A 25,777-nucleotide genomic window follows, 5' to 3' on the forward strand; every position below is an offset into this window, starting at 1 on the left:
AATTGCTCAATAAATGGTTGATCAATGAATGAATCACATCCACCCCCTCAGTGGACCCTGCAGAAGTTGCTGTCCCGAGGTTATCAGATAGCCAATGGGTCCATACAAGGTTTTGCGACTCTCTATACAATGTTAACCCAACATAGTGCCCCCATCTCTAAGACATGTGGCCAGTCCCCAAATGCTGTGGACACAGAGTTGCTCTTGGCCTCCTTGGGAGAAACCTAAGCACAGGTTGACCTTCAAATTCAGTTAAAAATGGATTTTGCTGATCTTAATAAAAGATCCATTTAGCTTTTGAATGAGAGAATGCAAATGCCAGCGGATCGCACCCTATCTGAACACTTGGCCTCTGGGACTCCCCTCGGGGGCCACTGGGAGCATTGGTACAGAATGAGAACATGTCACTGGTTGAATTTACAGAGCTGCTCAAAGTCCGAGCAGGCCTGGCTGCCAGCAACAGGGGGAGAGTAGTCTGTGTTCCACTCATGGAAGAAACAACACCTACCAAAGCCTCAGACTAAACCAAGAGAAATCTCCAAAGCCACCTGGCACAAGGGAAGTACCAGGCACACGGGGAAATATTTTTTCCTTTTCTCCCCCAAATTTAAAAAGTTAACACACGCTCATTGCAACAAGTCAATCGTTTTCCAACCCTCTGTGCGAGTCCCCATTTACAGCTGGATGCATCTCGTTCCCCACCTTCCTCTATCTTCCAATACACACAAAACTCCAGAGAGGAGAGGGGCCCTCTCTCCCCGCCACCTCAACCGAGATTCTTCTGTACTGTGACTCACGGGTATTGCTCCAGATGAGGCAATCATCACGCTGATACCCAAACCCTTCCCCACAAGCCCTAAATCCAAAAGTTATGGAAACCAAAAGTGTCTCTTAACTCATTTGTCAGCAAAATCTGCCCTGCCTGGAGGCTATTTATAGTCTCAGTTTTTTTCCCCACGGGGGTGACTATTCACATCTTTTGTGCCGAAATATGACAGGTTTGACACAGGGTACTGCCCCGGGCCCCCTGGCTGCGATGTGGCACTGAAGAATCTGCCTGAGGGGCTGAACACCTCCAAACTGTTTCTGGCCCCAAAGGCATCCGACAAAAGACTGGGGACCAGAAGGACACAAATAGCAGCTGCTAACTTTTACAATAGGACGGAGCACCCGTTCTTTTTCTTTCTCACAGTTCCGTGCAGTGCCTGAGGACCTCCTGCACCTTCTGAATAGCTTAGCAGTGCATACCCTGACTGGTGATGAAAATATAATGCAGAGGAAGACAGCATGTGCCATGTGGCAGTGTTCTAAGACTGAAATCAGAGAGCCAAAACCAAGTCCTGAGTCTGCAGACCAGCAGCTGTGTGACTCAAGGCAAGTGACTTAACCTCTCTGGGCCTCAGGAACACGGGAAGCTGTGAGGCTGTTTCTAGCTCTCCCTTCTCAGTTACCACCCCTGCCTACGCCAGCGTTAGGGTAGCCGCCTCCCAAGTGGTTTCTGCCTGTTTCCCTCTCTCCTTCTTCCACCTTGCCTGCCCAATACCACACGCACACACACACACAAAGAAAAGAAAATCCTTCTTTTAAAACCACTTTTGTTGAGTCTCCCTCAACCCTTCCTTGCTCCAAACACACAATGGCTTTTTATTGCCCCAGTGAATGGAGCCCAGAGGAGGCTCTGCTGGTTTAAGGGGGGAAAAAAATCTTATATTAAAAATAATAAATCACCTGGAATGCTGTCAACGTATGACAGCTGACTTCATCCATGTGTATTTCTCCCCTCCCAGTTCACACACATCCACACACAAAGGAACACGGCTGTGACCGCAGTGGTGGACAGATCTATTCTACTTTCTACACTTCACTTTATCTGCTAAGTGTTTCCTGTGCTGGGAATGAGGCCTCGTGTTTCTCTGAGAGCCACTGGTCCCACAACCAGCCCCATCAGAGCTACAGACACTGAATATTCACCTGCAGCCATACCAGCCTCCTCTCAAAACAATACGAGCAGACCTCTGCCCCACATAGCCTGCTCCCTAGACACTTCTGTCCACCCCCAGCCCTGGCAGCAACACTTCAGAATCTCATGCGAGGGAGGGTCTTGTTGAACATTTTCCTGAAAAATATTGTGCAGAAGTCTGTCCCCCACCTAGAGGGTCACAGCGCACATTAGTGCATTAAAAGTACGGGTAAGGCCTGCAGCACACAACGCTTTATTTAATCTACTGCTTCCCAACTGTATGTGAGCAAGGAGAAAAAGTCATCCCAACACCTGAGTCATTAGTGTTCTTTGGCACACATTTGGGGCATACTAAGTGTCCAAGGTCACCTTGCACACTTCCGGAGTCATCGCCTACTCAGGAACCTTCCCGAATGCCCCTACTGTCTCCCTGGTAACCAAATTGAATCCTGAGCCTGGCATTTCTGATCAACAGTGTCTTCTGTCCTTTTACCTCTTGGAAAAAGAAGCTCATTGTGGTCACTGCCACGTGCAGACCTGAAAGGCACAGTCCCTGACCAGCTGGGTGACATGAGGAAAACCCATTCACTGTCTGAGCCTCAGTTTTCTCCTGTGTGAACAGGAGGAGTCAGCAGCTTAGTGCCAACAGGACTCTAGTCTGTCCAGGGGTCTCAGTTCACAGCTGCAGCAAAGACCAGGGAGGGTACCAACTCCGAGAACAGAGCAAAGAATAAATGGGATTGTTTTCCTGGAGGAATTCAGGGACGTACAGTCAGAGGCCCAGACTGAAGCCCAGCTCTGCTACACCCTGGCTGCCTGGTCCTGGGTGAGGCCTGGACCCTGAGCTTCACCCCCACCCCTGTAAAATGAAATAGGCCACGTGGATGAACGGACACAGAAACACAGAGACAACACACACAGCGTCACACATAAACATGCTCAGAGACATATAAAGACACACAGAGACACACAGACACACACACACACACACACACACACACACACACAATGCAGCTATAACTGGTGACATTGGAATAAGACCAGTGGCTTCTGTTAGTGTCGACATCCTGGCTGTGACATTATACTATAGTTACACGAGCTGTTACCATTGAGGGACATCGGGTGAAGGTATATGGGATCTCTGTATTATTTCTCACAACTTTATCTCAAAACAAAGTTTTTTTAATGAAGCAGGCTACCACTTCTACCTTGGGGACATTGCGAGTCCTCGGACGGCGTCCTCATCATTCCCCCTCTGACGCCTCACCACACAAGAAGTGTTTCATAGACAGACAATGAAGAACTGAATGAATAGAGGGATATAAGGAATGCACAGGAGGTACTCAATACCTCTCCTGATTCTTTTGATATGGTCTTAATTGCCCAGAAAACTGAACCCATTTGAAGCCCACTTGCTGGGTACGCTGCAACCAGAGGTCTCCCTATAGTTCACCAGCATCGAAGTATCAGTCATGCTTTGCTGGCTGCTCAGGAGCAGAAGGCCAGGCCAGCCTTTTACAGACTCCCCGTCCTTCTCGACAGCCGCTCTGCCTCAGTCAGCCAGAAGCCAGGCGGGGAGCAGGCACGCTGCCAGCAGAGCCAAGAATAGGGTTCACTCTTGTTTATGAAGGCATTTATTCACATCCCACCTCTTTCCCAAAAGGGCTAAGGTGGCTTCCAGCAGAGGCCCAGGTGTGAGACAGGCCACCTCCACCCTGCGCCTGCTCCCCTCCTGCCCGAGTCCCTTCCTGCAGTGGCCCAGGGAAGCCACTCGGAGGCTGCCAAAGAAAATCCTCCTCCTGGTCTCACACCCCCCTGGCTGCATGGCGAGTGAGGAGGCCAGGAAGCCCCCAGGTTCCCTCCTGCTGATGAGGCAAGGCCAGGGCAGTCCAGGAGGTCCCTCAAGAAGAGCCAAAGTGGGGGGACAAACCCAGAGTGGAGGTAACCAAGGGGTAGATGAGATTCAAGGCTTATCGCTGAGCCATCCACATCTGTGAAAACCCAACAACAGATGACCAGCGGTCACTATGTAATAAAACCCCTTTTTCGAAGGATGCTGAACGACACTAGTACTTCTAGGATAACAACTAGCACTCTGGTCTAACACACTCTAATTTGTGTAACCTTAACAACAATCTTATGATAGAAATACTCCTATTAGCCCCACTTTACAGATGGGAAATTATAGCACAGAGATGTGAAGTAACTGGCTCAAGAACACACAGCTAGTAAGGGGCAGAACCCAGATTTGAACTCAAGAGTCCTGCTCCACAGCCCACAGTCTTATCCCCTCTAAAAGGTATTCGTGATACCCTAGGTAAAAAAGACTAGTTAAAACAATGTACAGTACGCCCCCTCTTACGATACTGTGTGTACGCAGAAACACGCACATAGAAAAAGAGGCTGGCAGCTGAGTTGTGGAATTATGGGTAATCTTTATTACTTCTTTTTTTTATCGCTACTGTCTAAATTTTTGACATGGAACATGATAGACTTCAGGGAAAGATTCAAAACTGTTCAGTAAGCTGCCCTTGATCCCTTGGTGCCACATCCTTTCCCTTTCCAGGCAGCCTCCCTCTGCATGTTCCCAGCCATGCCCACAAGCTCTGGAAACTTCAGTGGGGGCCTGAGTCCTTCCCGGCTACCAAACCATACCCACCCCAAGCCTGTTTGTCATGTGGACAGGGAAATCTTCTCAAGGCAAGAAGCTTATAGAGCATTGCCTGAAATACGTTGCAGAAACAGCTCTGGTCTACCTAAATGGTGACTCTTAAAGGGGCGGTGCAGGGGGGAGGGTAAGTTAAGGCCCTTCTATGTGGAAGTCTATCACACAGACATTAAAATTATATTTACGAGGGCCGGCCTAGTGGCTCAGGCAGTTGGAGCTCCGTGCTCCTAACTCTGAAGGCTGCCGGTTCGATTCCCATATGGGCCAGTGGGCTCTCAACCAAAAGGTTGCCAGTTCAACTCCTCGAGTCCCGCAAGGGATACTGGGCAGCGCCCCCTGCAACTAAAAGATTGAACACGGCACCTTGAGCTGAGCTGCCGCTGAGCTCCCGGATTGCTCAGTTGGTTGGAGCACGTCCTCTCAACCACAAGGTTGCTGGTTCGACTCCCACAAGGGATGGTGGGCTGCGCCCCCTGCAACTAGCAACGGCAACTGGACCTGGAGCTGAGCTGCGCCCTCCACAACTAAGATTGAAAGGACAACAACTTGACTTGGAAAAAAGTCCTGGAAGTACACACTGTTCCCCAATAAAGTCCTGTTCCCCTTCCCCAATAAAATCTTAAAAAAAAAAATTATATTTATAACAACTCTGGGAAATGTTTATGCTGAATGAAATGAATAGAGAGAGATGCACAATGGTACATAGCATTTCATCTCAACTTGGTAAAAAGAATACATTGAAAATGCCTGAGAGGAAACATGACAGTGTGAACAGTAGCTGCCTCTGAGTTGTGAGGCTGGTCTGGGGGTGTATTGCCCCTTTATTCCTCTGTACATCCTCAAATCCGGACAACGATAATATAGTCATAATAAATATAATAGCTAGCCCTTATATGGGGCTTAAACTGCCAGAGATTATGCTAAACACTGTCTACGCATTAACTCACTGTATCTACCCCTCTTTCAGGCAGATACAATCACAAATATTTTACAGATGACGAAACTGAGACACAGAGAGGTTAAGTTACTTGCCCATGACCACACAGTAAGTGTGGGAGCTGGGCTTTGTCACCTTTAAAATGAAAAAAAAAAAAAAAAGTATTAAAATCATCTTTTGATATGAAGGCTCAAGAATGGAAAGGAACTATAATATTTAGTGAATGTACACTGTTGTAGTTATATAAATAAATACAACCTGCCCACTTGCTTTGCTCCTCATTTAAAAGCAAATCACATTAGCTTTTGGTGAGGGGTGGGAGAAAAAGGTAAAGGGGGTATAAATTTATTTAAATTTTTTTGAAAAAAGACTAACGGTGTTACAGATGACTTCACTGAAGGAAGTGGGAAGAAAATTTACCTTAGAACTTTGAAAATGAGTAGAGACTATAAGACCGCCCCCCCCCCCAAAGAAAAGGCAGAAACAAAAAAGAACAGTGGCTCCTCATAATAATGACTTAAAGATTTACATAACTTTAGGGTCCAGGAAAACAATAATTATAAGTTTCAAAATAAAAGCAAATCACACATAGGAATCCCCATACATTGCTGCTGGGAATGGAAACCTTTGCAGCCTCTTTGAAAACCATCTGACAGCTTCTTCAACCTAGAGTTACGATATGACCTAGCAATTCCATTCCTAAGTATCTAAGAGAAAAAGTAACACATTTACACAAAAATCTGTACAGGAATGTTCACAGCAGTGCTATTTGCAATAGCCAAAAGGTGGAAACCCAAATATCCATCGATAGATAAATGGATAAACAAAATGTAGCATATACATATAATGGAATATTACTCAGCCATGAAAAGAAATGAAGCACTGACACACTCTTGACAACAAAGACGCCAGACACAGAAGACCACACATGGTAGGATTCCCCTCATATAAAATGTCCAGAACAGGCAAATCCAGTGACAGAAAGTAGATTAGTGTTGTCAGGGATGGGGGGAGGAGAAAATGGGGTTTCTTTTAGGGGTGATAAAAATGTTCTATCATTAGTGATAATGATTGTACAATTTTATGAATATACTAAAAGCCACTGATTTATACACTTTAAGAGGGTAAATGCTATGATATGCAAATTCTCTCTCAATAAAGCTGCTATTAAATTTTTCATTTTTTAGAAAAGAATGCAACTCACCCAGAAGAAATTTCCCATGGCTCTGAGGACGCAAGGTGGCCCTGGGGATGGAGGGGGCAGCGGATTCACAGAAGGATGCTATTCACCATCCAGCCTTCCCTTCATGAGCCTCTACTTTGTCCCTGGAGCTGGGGATCCCACATGGGCTTAGCAGCTGGGGCTGGCCTTCCATGGCCCTTCAAATTGCTAATGCAAAAATATCAAGCTATCTGTCAAAAGAGGAATAGCCTTGGCTGATGAAGTGGACATGTCCCAGGGCACTGGCACTCTTCCTCAGGCACTAACATGTTCTGTGCTCATGGGAAAGTCCTTCCTTCTCCTCCCAGGGCCTTGGAGTGTTCTTTAATAAAGTAGGGGGTTTGGACTCAAGGATCATTAAGTGTCCTTCCAGTTCTAAGATTCTAAAGAGACACTCTGAGATTGGTCGTAAATGCAAAGACAAGAGAAACAATAGTTTCAATCAAAGTTACAGATAAAATATACTTTGTAGCAAAAGCATAGGAGGACACAAATATTTTAAACAGTGAATATTTTCCATAATAAGACGTGAAACATAATATTATTGGATGCATATATTCCAAATAACAGAACCAGCAATCCTTCACAATCTGTGGTTCCGGAAAAATGCAATTTTCTCTCTTACATTAAAAAACATTTAAGTCTAGTATCTTTCTTACTTATGTTTCTTACTTATGCAGGATTTGAAAAAGTCCCCTCAAGCAAAAGAAAACACCACCTTGACCCATGGAGGTCACAAGGACAGGTTGATAGAGAGAAATAACTTTAACCTCCACTGGCTCAACACAGAGAGAGATCAGGTGTGGAAATGTGCCTGTAGGCATGAATAACTTGGAAAAGGCATAGTAGTTTCACAAACATTTCATCTACACTTGGAAAAATAGAGCCAGAGAAGCTGCAAGCGCAAAAGACATTGCATTTCAAGCAGAAAAGGACTGGTTAAAAAACTTTAAAGAGGCACAATCTCTTACATATAAACCTTTCAAGAAAGCAATAAAATTGATAAACCTCTACCTACTAGATTGATCAAGGAAAAAATGAGAGAGGGCACCAATTACCACGATACAAATGAAAGAGAGAACATCACTACAGAACCTACAGACATTTGAAGGGACTATTATAAAGAATTTATGTCAATTAACTAACTAGACCAGGGGTGTCAAAACTTTTTTCAATGATTTTTACCAAGGGCCATATGCGGTAAAATACACAAAACATCTGGGCCACTCACTCGAGGTGAAGTACGTATTGCCTCGCCTGGTTTATTTAAGTAAACTAAATATATTTTTGGAATTTGCTGCGGGCCAATTAACAATGGATTGCGGCCCGCAGTAGGCCCATGGGCCGCAGTTTTGACATTCCTGAACTAGACGAAACGGGTCAATTCCTTGAAAAAACGTAAATCGCCAAAACTGACTCAAGAAGAAATAAACCTCATGGCAGAATTCTCTCTCAGCACCAGATGACAGCCAAGTTTCCCATCCACTGAAAAAGTGAATTCAGGAAAAGGTTACCAACTGGTGCAGGTTTTTCAATGTGTGCTCGAAGCTGGTTTGTTTTGGCAGTGAGGTCGCTTAGAAGTTTTATTTACAGTGGCTTTTTAAGGACATATGCTTAATGCTTTCTTTAGTGTTTTCTTTTTCCTAACCTCCTATTTTGTCTGAGACTTTGATCTTGCCAGCTGCGGTTTTCCCAACCATGGTGCTCTTGAGGACTCCCATGGCTGGCAAGGAATCACTGTGCACAACACACAAAAGAAAAACCGGTGGCGTGTCAAACGTAAACATTCTAATTTTAGCTAATTTTTTCTATCTGTCCGGAGAGACAGCACTTAGACGTGTGAGGCAATCAGAAGACAACAGGTGACCATCTATAACAAAGTGATAAATTATTACCAAGTGTGAAAAAGTTGCACACAGACAAGGGTTTAGGACAACCAGGAGAGGGACAGACTTCAGCCGGCAGGAGTTAAGAGGTGGCCTCCTGGTGTGGGAAAATAGGCAGAAAAGCGGAAGAAAGAGCATGTGTTACGACAGGATGACAGGCACAAACGTGGTGGTTTCAAGGAATGGTGAGTCGGCTCACGTGTGTAGCACGAGGAGTGCGTGTGCAGATAAGTGCATCTGTAACAATGGCTCCTTACCTTTTGGGGGACACACAACCCTTTTGGAAGTCGGATAAAAGCTATGGATATGCACCAGATTTTGCATTGAGTTTGGAGGTTAGGAAATGTGTATGCGAGAATGGAGGTACTACCAAAGGTGGCCCCTCCTGGTTCATCTCATCACACAAATGGGGTCCAGATCCCCGTGTTTTTGAGGTTCAGTGGGTCATCTTTCCAGAATGATGAAGACTGGAGAGGCAGCTAAATGACAAATAGCAAAAATAACAACAGCCAACGTTTATTGAGCACGTACTAAACACCAAGCCCTGTGAGACACACAGTGCAGGAATTCCCACATACAGATGAGGAAACAGGCCCCACACACAGACAAACAGGTAAGTAGCCAGGTGGCACATTCCTGCTGTCACCAAATGCCAATGTGGTTTTTCTCAGGGTCAGAAATCATATGAGGGACCATCTGCTTCAATGCCCCCTTCACCTCTCAGATGGATGTGGGAGCCTAGAGAAGGAATGGGGGGAGCTCAGGTCCCAGGTGCCTCAAGCTATTTCCACATTGCCCACCCTCCACACTGCCTCCTCTTGGACTCCCTAGGCTCATGGGAGACTAACCAGGAGCTCCTGCTATATGACCCAGATGGCTCTGATGGGCGGCTCGTGGGTGGGGCTTTCTGAGGGTGAGGGGCACAGGGCATGTTCATTCCAGGGCCCTTGAGGCCAGGTTGTGAGTGGGGCCTCCGATTCCTCACACTCTCCCTCCTTCCTCTGCCCCCGGCAACCACAGCCTGGAGTCTTGACTGCTTGCCAGGCCCTTTCCTAGGGGTTTCAGCTGCTTGAAGTCCCCAGGCAGGAGGTCCTAAGATTGTCCCTGGGAATGGGGGAGGAGCCTGATGCTCAGAGAGGTGACGTGATGTGCTGAGGCCCACACGGGTGGCAGGGAAGGCTGGTGAGGTCTGACTTCAGAATGCCGTAAGTCAAACCACCCCATCCGCCCATCGAGAGCAGACAGCATTGTCTCCCTGGAGTCCCGGTTTCCCTGTCCACACCAAAGGGTGACAAAGTGCCTACATCACCCCTTTCGTACAGAGGCTGGGAGAGTCAGACGAAACTGAGCGGAGAGGTGCTTCAGAACGGGGCAAATCTGGGAAGCAAGGATTTGAGGTCCTTGTTTTACTCTTTTCCCAGAGCAGGAAGGCTGCTATGGTTGCAGGGTTCTTAGCCCAGCGGCAGGTGACCTGACAGTCCCTAGGACCTTGGTCCAACCTGAAGTGGCCCTTAGCAAGGTGGGAAAGAAGTGGGGGGGTTACTGCCTGGCCCTGCTCCTGCCCCTCCCACCAGCCAGAGCCCTTAAGCTGCGCAGTTGCCAGCTTCTGCTGATGCCTTGTTCTGCCTGATTAAAGCCCCGGTGCCACTGCAGCCAGAATCACGAGGGATCCCATCATGCCCCTGGGGGCCCAGAGTCCTCGGCCAGCCTGTCAGCTGGGTTGCACCCTGCTGCCCTGCACTGAACCTGGAAATGACAGAGGCAAGAGGCATTCAAGGGCGACTCTTCCCCCAATAGCACCGAGCGTGGCTGTGTCGCTGCATCAACCCCAATCCAGGCTCAGTGGGACTGACCTTGTTGAGTCACTGAAAAGTCACACCAAAAGGCCCAGTGGGAAAGACGGGTGCCAACTTTGCTTGTTCACTTGTCAGAGTCTTATTTGCAGGGTAAGACAATGTCCTGCAAGCCCTAAATGCGTGGCAGGGGTCACTGCTATTTCCTTATCATCATCATCATCATCATCGTCCTTACCACTGCATTTCGTATGTTTCATTGATTTGAAGACCCAGACTGTTTGACCTTTTACCCTCTCTGAAATCAGGATGAACCTTACAATTGGGGGACTGTCGGTGTAACAGGCAGCGTTTTTTCTAGTGTAGGTGAAACAATGAAAAGCTTTCCAATGGACGGTGTCTAGGATTAGATGAAGAACAGCACTCACACCCTCTACCTGGCACAAACATGGCCCTTAACTCTGTGCATCACTCTTCTCTCTCCTCTCTCGTTCTATAGCATCTAGTGCGTAGCTGGGGCTTTAGTGAAACTCTGCTGAATGGACCAACCCGTCATCCTCGCTTATGGCCTCTACTTACAGCTCTTGGCAAAGAGGCCCCCTCTCTGTCAATTCCCCCAACAAATGTCTCCTAGGTAACGCCCCTCCCCCAGGCTCCCTGCAGAGCCCGGGATTTCCCAGAATGCCCCAGGAAGACAGAGGCAGCTCTCCTCCAGGACTGGGGAACTGGCCAGGATGACTCGGACCACTGGCAGGCAGCCTGTGCCCGTGTGGAGCCCCCAGAAGCTCCAGGCTGTGGTCCTAGCTGGGGATGAAGCCACCAGGAAGTGGATTTGGCACCAGCTCCAAAAGGCCTGTGCACACCAGAGAAGCCAACGAGGGGGACATTTCTCCTGCCACCCGGATACATTCTTTCTACATGTGAAACCTGGGAAGGTCCGCCCAACACACTCACAACAATCTCACCAAATGGTTGGGGAGGGCCAGCAGTTCCAGAGCAGAGTTTGGCGAGAAGTTTCCACAGGGTGTTCCAAGCACGCTCAGCTGGGCTCCCGCAGGCTGCAGGCCAGATGCTGGGCTCCTGGGGGGTCCTCTCTGCTGAGGGCGGGCCAGGACACAGCTCTGGCTGCCTTAACAATCATGACATCAAAATGCAGGCACCCAGAAACTTACCAGGAAGGGGCTTCTCTCAAACCCACCGCCCCAGAGCCACTGGTGGGGTAGAGCTTCGGGACAAGGGTGACTCCTACTCCGGACACCGACCGCTGTGTGGCCTTGGGCCAGTCACATTCCCTCTCTGAACCTCAGGGGCTTTGATTTGCAGCTGGGGATACTTCAGATAGAATCGACTTCAAGACATTACCAGAGACAGAAGGCTATATCATTGTGATGAGAGGGCCAATCCCTCAGGAAGACAAAACAATCAAATGGGCAGAAGCCTCCCAAGTCATGAAGCAGAAATTGACAAACTTAAAGGGACAAAAAGACAAATCCAACTGTGGTAGATTTTAACAGCCTTCCACAGCGAATGTGGTACAGGTTTGTGTGTGTGTACAGGTATGAGCACGCACACGTGTGAGTGTGCACGTGGGGGAGGATGAAAGGGTGTGTGCAGTGTGTGTGCCACGAGAGGGAGTGGGATAGAAGAGTGAAAATGTGTGAACATGTGTGTGAGAGAGAAGGTTAGTGTCTGAGGGTGTAGGGGGCATATCAGTACACAAGGTGGAGATGATGTGGGGGGAGCAGCCCTGAAGAACCCACTGTCCCTCCAATTCAGACACCCTCTAGTGACGCCCCATCCTTTGTGTGCCTTCCTCTGAACCTGCTCTGCAGCCAGCCCTTACGCCCAAGAGAAAAGCTCTGTTCATCCCTGTCACCTGGCGAGTGACAGGTAACAGATGTGCATGGTCCAGGTTTCCACCATTCAGAGGACGGAATCAGCAATCACACCTCGTGGGAGCTCATAACACCAGGCCCCCCACCCCCTGCACCTGTTTGAAGAGGAAAGAAAACACAGAGTTTCAGGAAGAGAACAAAGGCAAGGGGTGAGGAGGATGAGGCCACCAACCAAGCCTCCTGTTCACACACAGAGCTCAAGACAGTGGAAAGATAAACCCCTGGGGGATGGTCAACACTCTGCCATTGCAGTCCTGGACAGGGCTGAGGGCAATGAGTCAAGTGGCCATTTTTTGTGCGTGGCTGGCGATGGGCAGGTCTTCTGGCAAACCCTCAGCTGCTGCACCGGAGGGAAATGTGGCCTTTGTTTCCAGAATGGCATGGCCCATGACCACAAGCCCAGCAAGACCCAGGCCCAGACCGCTGCGGGGGCACCATGCACCCTGTGCCCACTGGCCTGGCCCTCAGGCCCAGCTTCTTTCTGCAGGCCTAGGCGACCCGTGGTGTCCCGCCATTTGGTCCTCGGTGCAGAAGGCCCTGCCCAGGAGCCCAGAGCCCTGTGACACCAGCACACAGCTGCCCTCTGCACATTCCAGCCTCCCTTATTCAGCAGCCCCCTGGACATCACACGATCACACAAGAGAAAGAACGGTGCATGGCGATGAGAAAGACCCTCTGGGCACCCAGGGAAAAGGGCACCTAGCCACTCAGGAATCAGGATTAAAGAGCTGGCACTGAAGCCAAGTGAAGGCCACATCCTCAGGCTCCTCCGGCCTCCCTGGGCTTGGACTGGCCGCCATGCTGTGGACACCAGGACTTCTCTACGCCCCCTTGGTCCAGGCCTGCCGTGTCTGGGAGTCTGGAAGGCCATGCCTGCCTCCAACCTGCCTCCATCCCTCCACGACCAGTGAGAAGCCACACAAGCCTCTTCATCCCTGTTTGCGAACCCCCTCGTCTGGAAGCCAGGAGATGGGGGTTTACGGGTCTGGGAAGGCTTATAAAACACCGCTGCAGTGTGTCAATACCCTGGCCCTCCCTCCTATGAGTCCCTTTCTGGAAGCTGGTGCAGAGGCCCAATGCAGCCTCCTTGTGTGGCTAAATCAGGTAGGGCCAGATGAAGCCAGGCCCCTGCCCATCCCCCATCATGTCCTGTAAGTGCCACTTAACCCCAGGCAGGGGGACAGCCATGGCCCTGGTGTTAGACCACCCCGTTCTCTCACATCCCAGCTCTGCCATTACTGCTAGTTACTTGATTTAAAACCCTCAGGTTCACGTGGCCTCCTCATCTGAAAAATGGGACTGATGCCACCTAGCCACAGGGCAGCTCACCCCACCCTCCATGGTCAGAGAAGGAAGGGGCAGCCAGAGGGGTTGGCGTCTTACCCAAGGTCACCTAGTTGGCTGGTGGCAGAGTGGAGCCAGTGACTAGACCCACAGGCATCCTGGGGATGGTGGAGACTGAGAGAGCAGCTGTGGGAAGGTCAAGAGGGTCAGCAGGACCCACAGGGCGGAGGTGAGCAGACCCTGACACGTGGTCCATGTCTCCTCTGCTCTAAGCTTGTGAATCACGTATGGTTTTTAAATGTACACTGTAAATACAATCTGAAAAGAACTAACACATTGAACTGGTTCCTATAGTATAGTCAGTTGACAGGGAACACCCAAGCAATACAGTTAGAGAATAAAACAAAGACACGTTTAAAAATATAAATTCTGGAAAGGGAGGCCTTTTCCATAGTCACCACTTATTTAAATCCTACCTATTTACTGAACCCCCATCAATGACTCCTCCAGTCAGCCTCGACGCCCATCCAAACCTTGGCTGCCGGCGACCCCAGGCCAGACGCTGACTGGGCCCTCAGCCCTCTCCCACTGAGCCGACCTTTACCTCCCATGGGCTACATCTTTGCATCACCTCTGGGAGGAGCGTGGGCGCTGGAGCCAGACAGCCCAGTTAGAATCCCAGCTCCTGTACTTCCTAGCTGTGTGACTTTGGGCAACAGACTTCCTCTCTCTGTTCCTCAATTTCCACATCCATAAAATAGGAAAACCTACCTCGTAAGACTGGCAGAAGGATACAAAAGGTGGTACAGGGGAAGCTCTTTGGCAGAACAGCAGCTGGCACACAGGGAATGCTATCGACACTGTGCTACTGCCATTGTCCTGTCATCCTCTCCTTAGATCTCACTGTGTCTTCATCAGGGCCAGGTGGGTGGCTAGAACCTAAACGCCCTTCCTTGTCACCAGCTGTGCCCCACAAATGACACTAATTGGTGGGCAGGGCAACATGGCCGCTGGGGGCTCTGATCTTTGAGGGGGTCTCTCTTGGACCCCGGATTCTTCCTCTCCCGCTTCACTCTCGCCCTGCAGCCTGCCAGAGGAAACAGGAGTCCTAAGACGTGGCTGCTCCCGCCCAGTGTCCCAGCATGCCTACCCTGGCTCCACGGAGCCAAATACCAACTGGGACCTTTGTATCATTCATTTGAGGTTGCTGGCACCTCTGGAAGGAAACCCAATCCAGAAATTGATTTCATACAGGGTTCCACACCAAACAGGCCAGGCAGCAGAAAACAAGAGCAAGTGGCCAGGGTGGCCCGTGCTGGAGCAGGGAACCTGAGAGCTGCCGGCCCCAGGCCTCAGGGGCCTCCCCCGACTCCCGCCAACAAATAGGTGCAGAAAGACAACATGGTTAGAACTGGACAGCCACACGGGAGACAAGGGGCTCAGCCACTCGTCCAGCATCTGCTCCCATTTTACAGAGGGGAAAATCAGACCCAGCCAGGTGGAGGGTCTTACCCAAGGCTGCTGTGAGTGCTGGGGCCAGAATCCGAGGCTTCTGATTCCCGGGGCCGCCACTGGACCAAGTCAAAGCTTCTAAAGCAAGTGCAACCCGTTCTCAATTCTTAACACAGCTCCCCGCATCCCAGGGAGGAGCCAACCAGCGCCCATTTTCAGACACAAATCTGATGCCTTGAGACGTGAAACGGGAGGCACGACTGTGGTCAGTGAAGTGACGGAACAAGGCTTCAAGAGTCACAAATGGAACCTTTTAAATCTATGTCATGTTGTTTGCCTGCTTAACCCCACCACCACCACCACCATGAGAAAGCAGAACTCAGAGAGTTAAACAGGGAGTTACCAGAGGACCCAGCAATTCCACTCCAGGTGTCTACCCGAGAGAAATAAAAAGACATGTTCACACAGACACCTGCACACACATGTCCATAGCAGCATTATTCACCACAGCCAAAAGGTGGAAACAACCCAGATGGCCATCAACTGAGGAATGACAGACAACATGCAGTCTGTCCATACAGTGGAATATTATTCAGCCATAAAAGGGGTAAAATATGGACACACTTGCTACCACATGCTTGCACCTTAAAAATACTAGGGTGAAAGCTGCCAGATGCAAAAGACCCATATGATTCCGTTTATATGAGAGACTCAGAATAGGCAAATCCAAAGAAACAGAAAGGAGATTATCGGTTGCCAGGGGCTGGGGGAGGGGAATGGGCAAACATTGCTAATGAGTACAAGGTTCTTTCGGGAGTGATGGAAATGTTCTGGCACTAGAGGACGGTGATCGTTGCCTGGCCGCCCTCTGGCACCTCAGCTTCCCCAGTCTTCCATGGTCCCACCTCAGGCCCCTGACCAGATCCTCCGCACTGCTCATGTGGCAGCCCTCACCCTACCCATCTCTCCCCGCCACTCCATCACAGCCCCTCCCTGCATGCAGTCTGCTTCCTGAGGCCCAGAACAGTGCCTGGGACAAAGTCGGTGCTTAATAAAGACAGACGGAACACATGAACAGAATCCTTTCAGTGACTGCCATGCCTTCAAGATAAAAAGTCCCTAGCTCCTGGGCTGAACTTACCTCTATCAGCAGTTCTCACTCCAGTGCTGCAATCTTCTGGAAGCTTTAAAATACCAGTGCCACCAGGGCCATCCCTCACAGATTCTGATTTAACAGGTTGGGGTAGGGTCCAGTCATTGGCATTTTTAAATGCAGATTGATTCAAGTAGAATCAAATGCATGTCCAGGGATTCCAAACACTGCCAACCCCTCCTGCCCCATCCCTTCTTCCCACTGCAAGCAGAACTATTTAAGGTTTTTTGGCAATTATAGTCCCCACATCTGGGCCTCTGTACATGCTCCTCTGCCAGGAGCACATGACTCTCACGTAGACCTGAGTCCTTTTCAGTCTTTAGGACTCAGTTTAGATGTCACCCCCTCCAGGAAGCCTTCCCTGAACGTACCCATTTCCCACCTTCCTGTGAGTTCCCAGCAGACCCCAGCGTAGAACTCAACATACTACATGGCTACAGCCAGGTCCCTTCACCCCCAATCCCCTGCCAGCACCCAAGGGCAGAGCCTACCTGATTCTACACCATGTTCTTAGACTGCCAGGTGCTCCTAGAGCACTTGGTGCACAGTAGGCATACACGTAAACGTTTGTTGAGCTAAAGGGCAGAATGCGTGCTTACATTTCTCGAGGGCAGCCCTGGACAAGCGTAGAAGCTTGAGCAGAGATAGAAGGCAGAACTGCAGCTGTGTCCGTGACACAGTTTCTTTCAAAACGTATACATACTCGTATAATTAGCTGGTGTTACTGAAAAAATAAACCAGCCAAAGTTGCATTAGGTTGTGGGCTTGTTGGTCCTTCTGGTGTAGCGTCGCCTGAAAAACGATGATCTGTATGGTTTTTCTTACCCTAACACGTTACCATCTTCCATCAGACAGAATATCATGGTGGTTCGGGGCTCTGGCATCCTATATGGAATTTAAAATCCAGACCTCATGAAATGGGGAGATATTGGACAAAGTGTACAAACTTCTGGTTATAAGATTAACACGTTTGAGAATCTAAGTTACAGCATGGTGATTATAGCTAATAATACTGTATTATATCCTTGAATGTTGCCAAGAGAGTAGATCTTAAATGTTCTCACCATAAAAAAGAAATGGTAGCTAAGAGCTAAGGCTATGGTGGTAATAATTTTGCTACATATAAGTGTATCAAATCAACATGTTGTACACCTTAAATATACAAAATGTCATGTCGCTGGTATATATACACAATGGAATACTATTTTGCCATAAGAAAAGATGAAATAGGACCGTTTACGACAACATAGATGGATCTTGAGATTATAACGCTAAGCCAAATAAGTCAGACAGAAAGAGCAGAGAACCATACGATTTCACTGATACGCGGTATATAAAACTGAAAACAACAAAAGAACAAGACAAACAAATGAAGAAACAAAAACTCACAGACACAGACAATCGTTTAGTGGTTACCAGAGGGTAAGGGGGGAGGGGGGTGGTAGATGAGGGTAAAGGGGATCAAATATATGGTGATGGAAGGAGACCTGACTCTGGGTGGTGAACACACAATGTGATATATAGATGATGTAATACAGAATTGTACACCTGAAAGCTATGTAACTTTACTAACAATTGTCACCCTGATACATTTTAATTAAAAAAAAAAAAGTTACGTCAAAATTATACCACAATTACACCTCAAAGCCGGGGGAAAAAAGTAAAATAAAAAAACTTAGACCCCAAGTAGACCCCTTCCATTCCCAACTCCATAGAAGGGGCTGCCAATAAATCACTAGATCTTTCCCCAGCAAGTCCAGACACAACCTCAGCATCCTTCTCAACACAGTGCCACCAGTTGGTTAGGCTTCACGTGGGTAATGCAAACCACCTGTGACCCCTGAAGACCAGACCTTTCATTTTGACAGATGGGGAAATTGAGCGGTGGCCACCCTGTTAGAAGCTTCTTCCACAACTGCTTCCATCAGTCCCCATTTGGGAAGCCAAGTTCTGAAATGCTCTTCTTGGGGAGCAGAAGTACCATCCCTCTCCACTGTCTCCATGGAAATATGGACCTAGGGCAGAAGATGGACCTGAATTCCAAACATGGGCTCTTCCCCAGCCAAGAAAATGTGCAAACAAGGCAAACTTGCCCTGAACCTACACACCCTCCAAAAACACTCAAAGCAGAGTTAACCTCTCAAGGGTGAGATCCAGGAGATGTAAGCAGAAAAGAAGCCAGAAAGCTTTGCAGACTCTGGGCCTCGCCAAAGACAACCACCCCTCCAACCTTACCCCTCCCCTCCCCTGCTTCCAGGGAAGGCTGAGTTTTGAAGACCTTTTGTCTCCACTTCCTCTTTCCCAGTTGTCTCCAATCGCCTCCAGGTTTAGGACAAGGGGCATCTGGAAAGTTTACTCCTCTGAGCAGATGGCTCTCAACCCACCAGGCAAAGCACAGACTTCCCCTCGGAGGAGGTGGCTGGAGCTTGAGAAAGACCCAAAGCCCAGTCACTTCCCAGCTGTTCCCAGGGAGAAGGTGCCAGTGTCAGCCCAGCAGGGAAGCCTCCTCCAGCACTTTCCAGAAGGTTCCCCCATCTGATCAATTGCCTTGCCTAGGTGCCCCACCAGCCTGGACCTGGACAGGAGGGGCTGCCAGGCCCTCCCTGAAGAGCAGGGAGCCATGTGGGTGCAGATAGCCAGGAAACACGGGAAACAGATGTGCGTGCAGGGCCTGACAAGCGAGTGATGACAGACGCTCTCTGCAGGCCTCAGATGTCAGTGCCGAGAAAAGAAAGGCACCGCGGCAACAACACCTGTTCTGGGCTGGGAGGCTGCGCTGGGGGGCTCGGCCAGGCGTCCCCATAGTGAGGGGCCAGGGTGCGGTTAGGTAAACAGCTGCACGCTCCATTACCCAGAAGGCTCCCCGGACAGAGCTGGAAGAGGGAAGGGCAGCCTGCCCGCCAACTGGCTTGCAAGGAAAGCAAATCGATCATGCAGCCGACCCATCTTGGACGGAGCAGGCCGCTCCCAGCATCAGAAAGAGGTCGGGGCTGAAATCTGAACACATGAGTAATGCTAGGGTTAGTAAAGACAAAGGGCAGAGAAATGGGACAGAGAGCCAGCCAGTGGGGGCTTCTTGAGGCCTCTGGTCCTTGCAAATAACTCCTGCCTCTCAGTTGCTTTGGGGTGGGGGCAGGTACACACAGGGAAAATGATGGCCTATCCCCGCTCCAGGGCACAGCCACCATCAGTGCTGGAGCCCTAGAACGGACACAGACAGAGTAGAGGTTGGGGCACAGATTTCAGAACTGGACTCCTGGGTCTAATGCTGGGCTTGTTGTTACTAGCTGAGTGACCTTGGGCAAATTACTTGACCTCTCTGAGTTTGCTTTGTCCTCTGTGAAATGGGGATATGTCACCTCCCTAAACAAAGTTGTGGTGAGGAGTCAGTAAGTGAGAACACAGGTGAAGCATGTGGCACAGCCTGGAACATGGCAAGCATCCTACACAGGCATCATCATCATCATTCTGTCCCCAGTGCCATCTCCAGCAGCCTGTCCAGCCATGCCTCCTAGCTCTGAAGAGAGGGACAACCATTCCCTACCCTCAGCAGAAAGGTGGGGGCCAGGGGCTGCGACATCAAAGTCGGAAGGTAACAAGAAAGCCCACAGTGAGTCATCGCCAGTACCTCAGGGAGGGAGAAAGGAATGGATGTATCCCGTACCCCTCTTGCATACCAGCTGCCAATGTCACAAACCTTCCACAGGATGATCAGCTCCACTGCTCAGTTGCAGCACCTGAGGCTCAGAGAGGGCAAGAATGTTACCCAAGGCCACACAGCTAGCTCCCAGCAGAATGAAGGTTGAAGCCAGGTCTGGTCTGAAGCCCAACCCAGGTTCTTTCTGTGGCATCACAGAACTTCATATGTGATAGAATTCTGTCTCAGGAAAGGGATGGCAGGCTCCTGGGCTCCTGAAAGAGTGGGCTGCAGCCTCCCCTGCCCAGCCTTCACCCAGCTCAGAGACTTGGTGGCTACAGGGCAGGGTGCTCTCCAGGGGGCAAGGGGTCCAGCTGGAGAGAAAAACCACAAACACACCCAAAGAGAAGGCACCGGTGACACTTTCCTTCTTTTTCCTCTCCCCTGCCCTCACCCCTCCCTTTCACATTTTCTTTCATACTGTTTAAAGTTGATTCACTAACGAATGAATGCTTAACAGGAAACAGCTGAGGCATTATAGGAGGTGGTATAGATGAGGTTTGGGAACGTGCCATCCAAGCTAAGTCGTTTACCTGCATCCGTCTTCCAAAGCCCCATCCACTCCCACCCAAATCCTCAAACCACACACCAAAGAGAGACACAGAATGTGTACATAAGAACCAAGGACTCAAGAGCGGGCATAGGAAAGCGGGGGTGGGGGAGTGGCGGGGCTCTGTACCTTCCCAGGTGGCTTGGCTGCTTCTTCACCCCTGACACTCCTGCCTGCAAAAGCCCTTCGTGTTGCTTCCAGCTCCTGTAACCATGCGCTCTTCTTCCCGTGTCCAGCCTGGCACTGGGTCTACCCTCCTCCTGCTTTGTTTACAGCTCTGCAGGAAGTTGTATTCTTTGTTAATTCTTCGTCCCCCTCCCCGACACTGAAGGCTCTGTGCTTTCAACCAGATTTTCAGTGTCTGGAATAGCGCCTGGCTCAGAGTAGGCGCTCCATAAATATTTGCTGAATGAGTGGGAGGGAGCAAAGGCAGAGACTGCATTTCTGGTATCTATTGACCCTCAGTCAGGTGCTCTTACAGGTGGGGACTATGCCTCTCTTTCTCTCATGAAGCCTGAGACCCGCTCTGCTACCTGTACTATGCACAGGCCCAGGGACCTCATCCCCCACCTAGATTGCAGCCACGGGCCCGGCCCTGGGTGCATCTCTTCCTGGCCAGTTTCAAGCCTTCTTTTAAGAACTTTTTATTGCTCCCCTAAACCTGACCTCCTTTTCCTGATTTCAAGGTTTCCAGTCACTCCAACCTTCCTTCCCCTTCATTCTCCCCACCCCACAGGCACTGCTGCCCATCAGAGGCTGCATGGCCCCTCCTGGCCTCTGTGCATTTTCTCCTGCTTTACCCCACTCCATCCAATGGGATAGAACATAGGTGTCAGAAGACCAGGGTTCAAGAACCTCCCCCCCCCCGCCACCTACTGGCTGTGTCATAATCACCACAGTCATCTGACTTCTCTGAGTTTCAAGATACTCATCTGCAAAATGGGAATCGTGCGTCCTCACAGGGCCATGGTAAGGACAACATGAAATAACGTGCTTTAGAAACGGTCTGACATTGTGCCTTCCCAAACTCATGCTGACCCCTTCTGGACAGACACCAGCTTGCATGTGCATCCACACCAGGCTACCCTCGGCTCCCACCTCAGCCAGACTGGGAACCGCAGCTTCTTTTGTTTCCTGGAGCGCCTATCAGTGGAGGCCCACAGTTGGCATCTCATCAACCCCGATGAGTGAGCAAATCAACACGAGAAAACTCAGCATAGTTTGGATGTTCTGCAGAAAACACGCCCACAGACAGTACTTTGACTACCCCATGACGCACGGCTGCCAAGCTTAAAATCCACACCCAGCATGGAAACTGGAAGCCTTGCAGAGGGTTCACCTATATCCTAGGAAAAACCACCCCAACACGTCAGGTGGACAGGAGGGTCCCCAGAGGTGCCAAGCACTTGACTTTCTGGAAGCCTTTACATCTCTGATTAATGTAATTTTCACCATGTCCCTACAAGGTGGGCAATATATATTTCCACTTCTCGGCCAAGGAAATGATCTCCGTGAGGGTAAGAAACGGACTCACAGGCACTCAGTTACCGAGAGAAAGGGCAGGATTAGAACCTGGGTCTGTGCTACTGCAAAACTGCAATTCTTCAGATTCCCAGCAGCGGGCGCTGCAGATTTGCCACCCACCGCAAATGAGGTGATATGCTTGTCTGTTTAAAATGAGAGGCTATCACATCAATGCCTCCAAAGACAGCTCTCAAGTCAGAAGTGACATCAGCAGAGAAGGAATCCTGGGCAGAGCATGGAGGCATGGGGCTGTCCACGTGAGGGGAGGCGGGCAAATGCAGGGCAGGGTCCACTTCCTAGATGTTACCACAACGCACATGCCCACACGTGGACACATGGGAGGCAGGACCAGAAACCGTCCAGCTAGATGTAACAACCATTCCTGAACAGGCCGGAGACAGCCTTCCCCATTCCCACGTCCCCCTGTCCGCGCCTCGCCGGTGGCAACTGCTACAGGCGTCTGATTAAAACAAGCCGGTCTGTCTTTGGTGGAAATCAGGATTCACGGCCCCAGTGGCCGTGATGGTGATCCTAACTCACAGATGTCTACTTCCCGGATCCACTGGGGAAGCTCCCGCTTCGGCCTTTGCAAAGCCAGATTTGAAATGAACTGAGCCCTGTCTAGCTCCTTCCCGGCAAGCAGCGTGAAGGCAGGCGCCTTATAAACAAGGCAAGCACCTCCCACCTCCTCTTACACAGCTGACTTGCAGAGAAGAAAGACTCTTCCCACGGGGAAGGGGGGGCGTGGTCTGTTTAAGCCACTGTCCCTTTGGGCCCCAAACCCCTACGTCTAGAAATCCGTTTCTATCTGCTGTTAAGCAACCAGAGTCTCAAAGGAAAAGTGTGAACTTGGGTGGAAAACTCTCGACAAGCTAAGCTGCCAGGGAACTAGAGTGGAGAGGAACTTCCACCTCTGATGTGTTTCAAACCGGGTAAGTGTGGAGACCTTTTGGTGACCTGCGTGGCTGGACTAATTACCAATGTTATCTGGCGGATGACAGACATGCCCCGAACTTCCTCTGTTTGATAGATTCTGCTGCAAACACACTCAAGTTCAGGCCCATGCCTGCTGTTTTGAGCAGTACCCTATTCTTCCACAAGACTACTCCTGGCCCTCAACTCCTCTGACCTGCTACCTGCTTCAGAGCCCAGCCAGGCCAATACCAAGAGCCAGCCTGGTCACCCAAGGAGGGCACCTTCTGCTGGAACACACCACACAGAATCAGTGCAAACTCCTCCTGGCAGAGGAACAGAAAACATCTCTTCTTTCCCTGCGCGGATTTCAGAGGATAAGAACCGCTGCTTACCTTTATAGCTGCTGCCACCGGGGAGCTCCAGCCCATGGGTCCTGGACGGGTGAGCCCTTGGCCAGCACATACCAGGGTCCCACACTCCACACAGGCGCCGATGATCAGCTGCCGCCCATCATCCACCAGCAGGCTGTGACTCACTCGCAGAGTGTAGAGAAACAAGGGCAGCCGGGCCACCCGCACAGCCTTCAGCCCAAGACACCGCTTCCTCTCCTGCTGGCAGAAGAAGCACACGAATGTGTCCACTTGGTACTGCCGAGACCACGCGCTGACAGCGTGGTGGGTGCTGCGGGCCTCATGCTGCAGCCACTGGCCCAGCAGGTCATGGTAGCAAAGCACACAGGTGGCCACCAGGCCGGTGGAGTCGGCAGGCCGGGCGCGCGGGGCAGGTGGGTAAACCGTGAGAAAGGGGAAGAAGGGTTCTTTCTCACCCAAGCGGCTGGAGGGGTTCACATTGAGCTGGAACTCCTTCCCAGGGCCCAGCTCAGCCCCGCAGATATAGCAGACAGACGCCAAGCTGCCCTGGACCAACGCGGGCGGCTCGGAAAGAGCAGGGTCTGAGGCAGGGAAGGCCTGGTGGTACCTGCCCAGGAAGCCCTGCACAGAGGTGATGAGCTCCTCGTTCTGGCAAGCCCGGTACAGGGCCCAAACATCCTCCAGGACACTGAAGCACTTGGGGCAGCTTCGGACCTCACAGCGCTTGTTGGGGCCCCGGGCATTGGGGGGACAGGGCAGGAGGCTGAGGAAGGGGAAATGCATGGTGCCCCTGGCGTTGCCATTGAGGATCCTGGAGGCCACTGCCCGGGCGTCCTGGGTGCAGTCCTCCCCACAGAGATAGCAGGCCTCTGGCAGGGTCCCAACGGGTGCGCCCTCTTCCCTTGGGAGCCTCCTGCCCTTGGAGGCCATGCCAGGGGCGTGGCTATTCAGAGGCACAACGTACAGTCGCTGCAGGACTGGCACGCTGGCCAGCTCAAAGCTTTGCCACTGCTGCATGAGGGAGGAGAAGCAGCAGGGGCATACCAGGGTGCTCCCGCCCTCACTGATGGGCTGTGCCCCCGGGGGCGGGCTGTGCAGCCACAGGAAGGGAAAGAAGGGAGCCTGGGCCAGCTTCTCCTGCTTCTGCACGTGGATCTGGTGCTGTGAGGCCAGGGACAGCGCCGACCCGCAGATGTAGCAGCAAAGGCCCTCTGGCGGTGCAGCCCGGCTCTCCGGGGGAGCCCAGGGAACGCGGCCACCGCCGCCGTTTTCCTTCTCTTTGGGGCCACAGGGGCGCGGGAGAGGCTGCTCTTTGCGGTCCTCTTCCTCACTGGTGATGTTGATGTCACTGTCCTCAGACAGGCAGTAGCCCCCGCAGGACTCTCCCAGCCGCCTGCTCTCAGGAGTCTTGGCAGCCCTGGCTGAAGGGGCTCCTTTCATGCCATCTGCAGGGGCCACTGGGACTGAAGGGCCTTGCCAAGGGTCCTGAATGCCCCTCAGGACACTGGCCCGGGCCTCAGGGACCCAGTGCCTCCCAGCGCCCTTCCTCCTGCGTCTAATGCCAGTCTTGGGCTCCCCGTCCACGTGGAGCTTCGAGGGGACCCCCTCCTCCTCCACGTCCCCTTGCGCGGGGGTCTTGGCGCCCTGTCCTGGAGGGGGCACCGGCGCCGGCCTCCACTCCTGGCAGCGGCCCCCACGAGGCCCCGGCCCCGGGGTGGCCCGCGCTGCTGGAGCCCCGTCCTGGCGGGGACTGACGGCGTCTCGCGGAGCCGGGTCGGGCTCTGAGAGGGGGTCGGTGTCCGACAGCTCCGACAGTTCCGAATCTCGAGGCTCCCCGGCGGCCGCGCGGGGCCCCGGGCCGCTGCCGCCACCGTCGTCGTCGTCGTCGTCGTCGGCCGCGCCGCCCAGCGCGTAGGCAACGTTCCACTCGCGGGGGGCCCCGGCGCCCCCTCGGCGGCCGCCCGCGCCCGCGTCGCACTGATGGGGCCGCTTAAGCCAGTACATGCGCTTGTCCACCGGCGTGCGGGCGCGCTCGAAGGCGGCCCACTGCTCGCCCAAGAAGCAGCGGCACACGGCGCACACCAGCACGCAGCCGTCGGCCGGGGACAGCTCGCGCGCGCCGGGCGCCGGCTCCTGCTGCTGCAGGAACGGGAAGAAGGGCTGCGTCGGGGCCCCAGCGCCCGCCGCCACCGCCGGCTGCTTCACCTGCAGCTTCAGCTCCTTGCCGCGCCCGATGCCGCCGCCGCAGATGAAGCAGGAGAGCGGCGCGCCGCCGCCGCCCGCCGCCCGCTCGCCCACGGCGGCCATGAGCCGCTGCTTGCGGGAGACCGGCCGCCCGCTCATGGCCGCCCCGCGCCGCCCTCAGCGCCCGCCCGCGCCGCCGCCGCCGCGCCCAACTTGAAGCATGTGTGCGCGCCGCAAAGTTTGGCGGCGGGCGGCCGGCGCGGGCGCGGGAGCTCGGCCGCTCGCA

At 51.7% G+C, this 25,777-nt stretch overlaps 1 protein-coding gene across 5 annotated transcripts in view; it reads right to left on the reverse strand.

Moving 5' to 3' along the window:
* GSE1 (Gse1 coiled-coil protein) overlaps positions 1-25,567 on the reverse strand; it is a 419,721-nt gene extending 394,154 nt beyond the window's left edge. For 4 of the 5 annotated variants that reach the window (XM_019747106.2, XM_019747103.2, XM_019747105.2 and 1 more), the window contains exon 1: positions 23,329-25,566. In XM_019747106.2, the coding sequence (XP_019602665.2) occupies positions 23,329-25,311 (1,983 nt within the window). In that variant the 5' untranslated portion in view covers positions 25,312-25,566. Of the gene's footprint in view, positions 1-23,328 lie in introns of all 5 variants that reach the window. The other variant, XM_019747104.2, reaches the window with a different exon arrangement.
* Positions 25,568-25,777: the final 210 nt, after the last annotated feature.

Source organism: Rhinolophus sinicus, linkage group LG11 (assembly GCF_036562045.2).
Source record: "Rhinolophus sinicus isolate RSC01 linkage group LG11, ASM3656204v1, whole genome shotgun sequence".
Classification (NCBI taxonomy): Eukaryota; Metazoa; Chordata; class Mammalia; order Chiroptera; family Rhinolophidae; genus Rhinolophus; species Rhinolophus sinicus.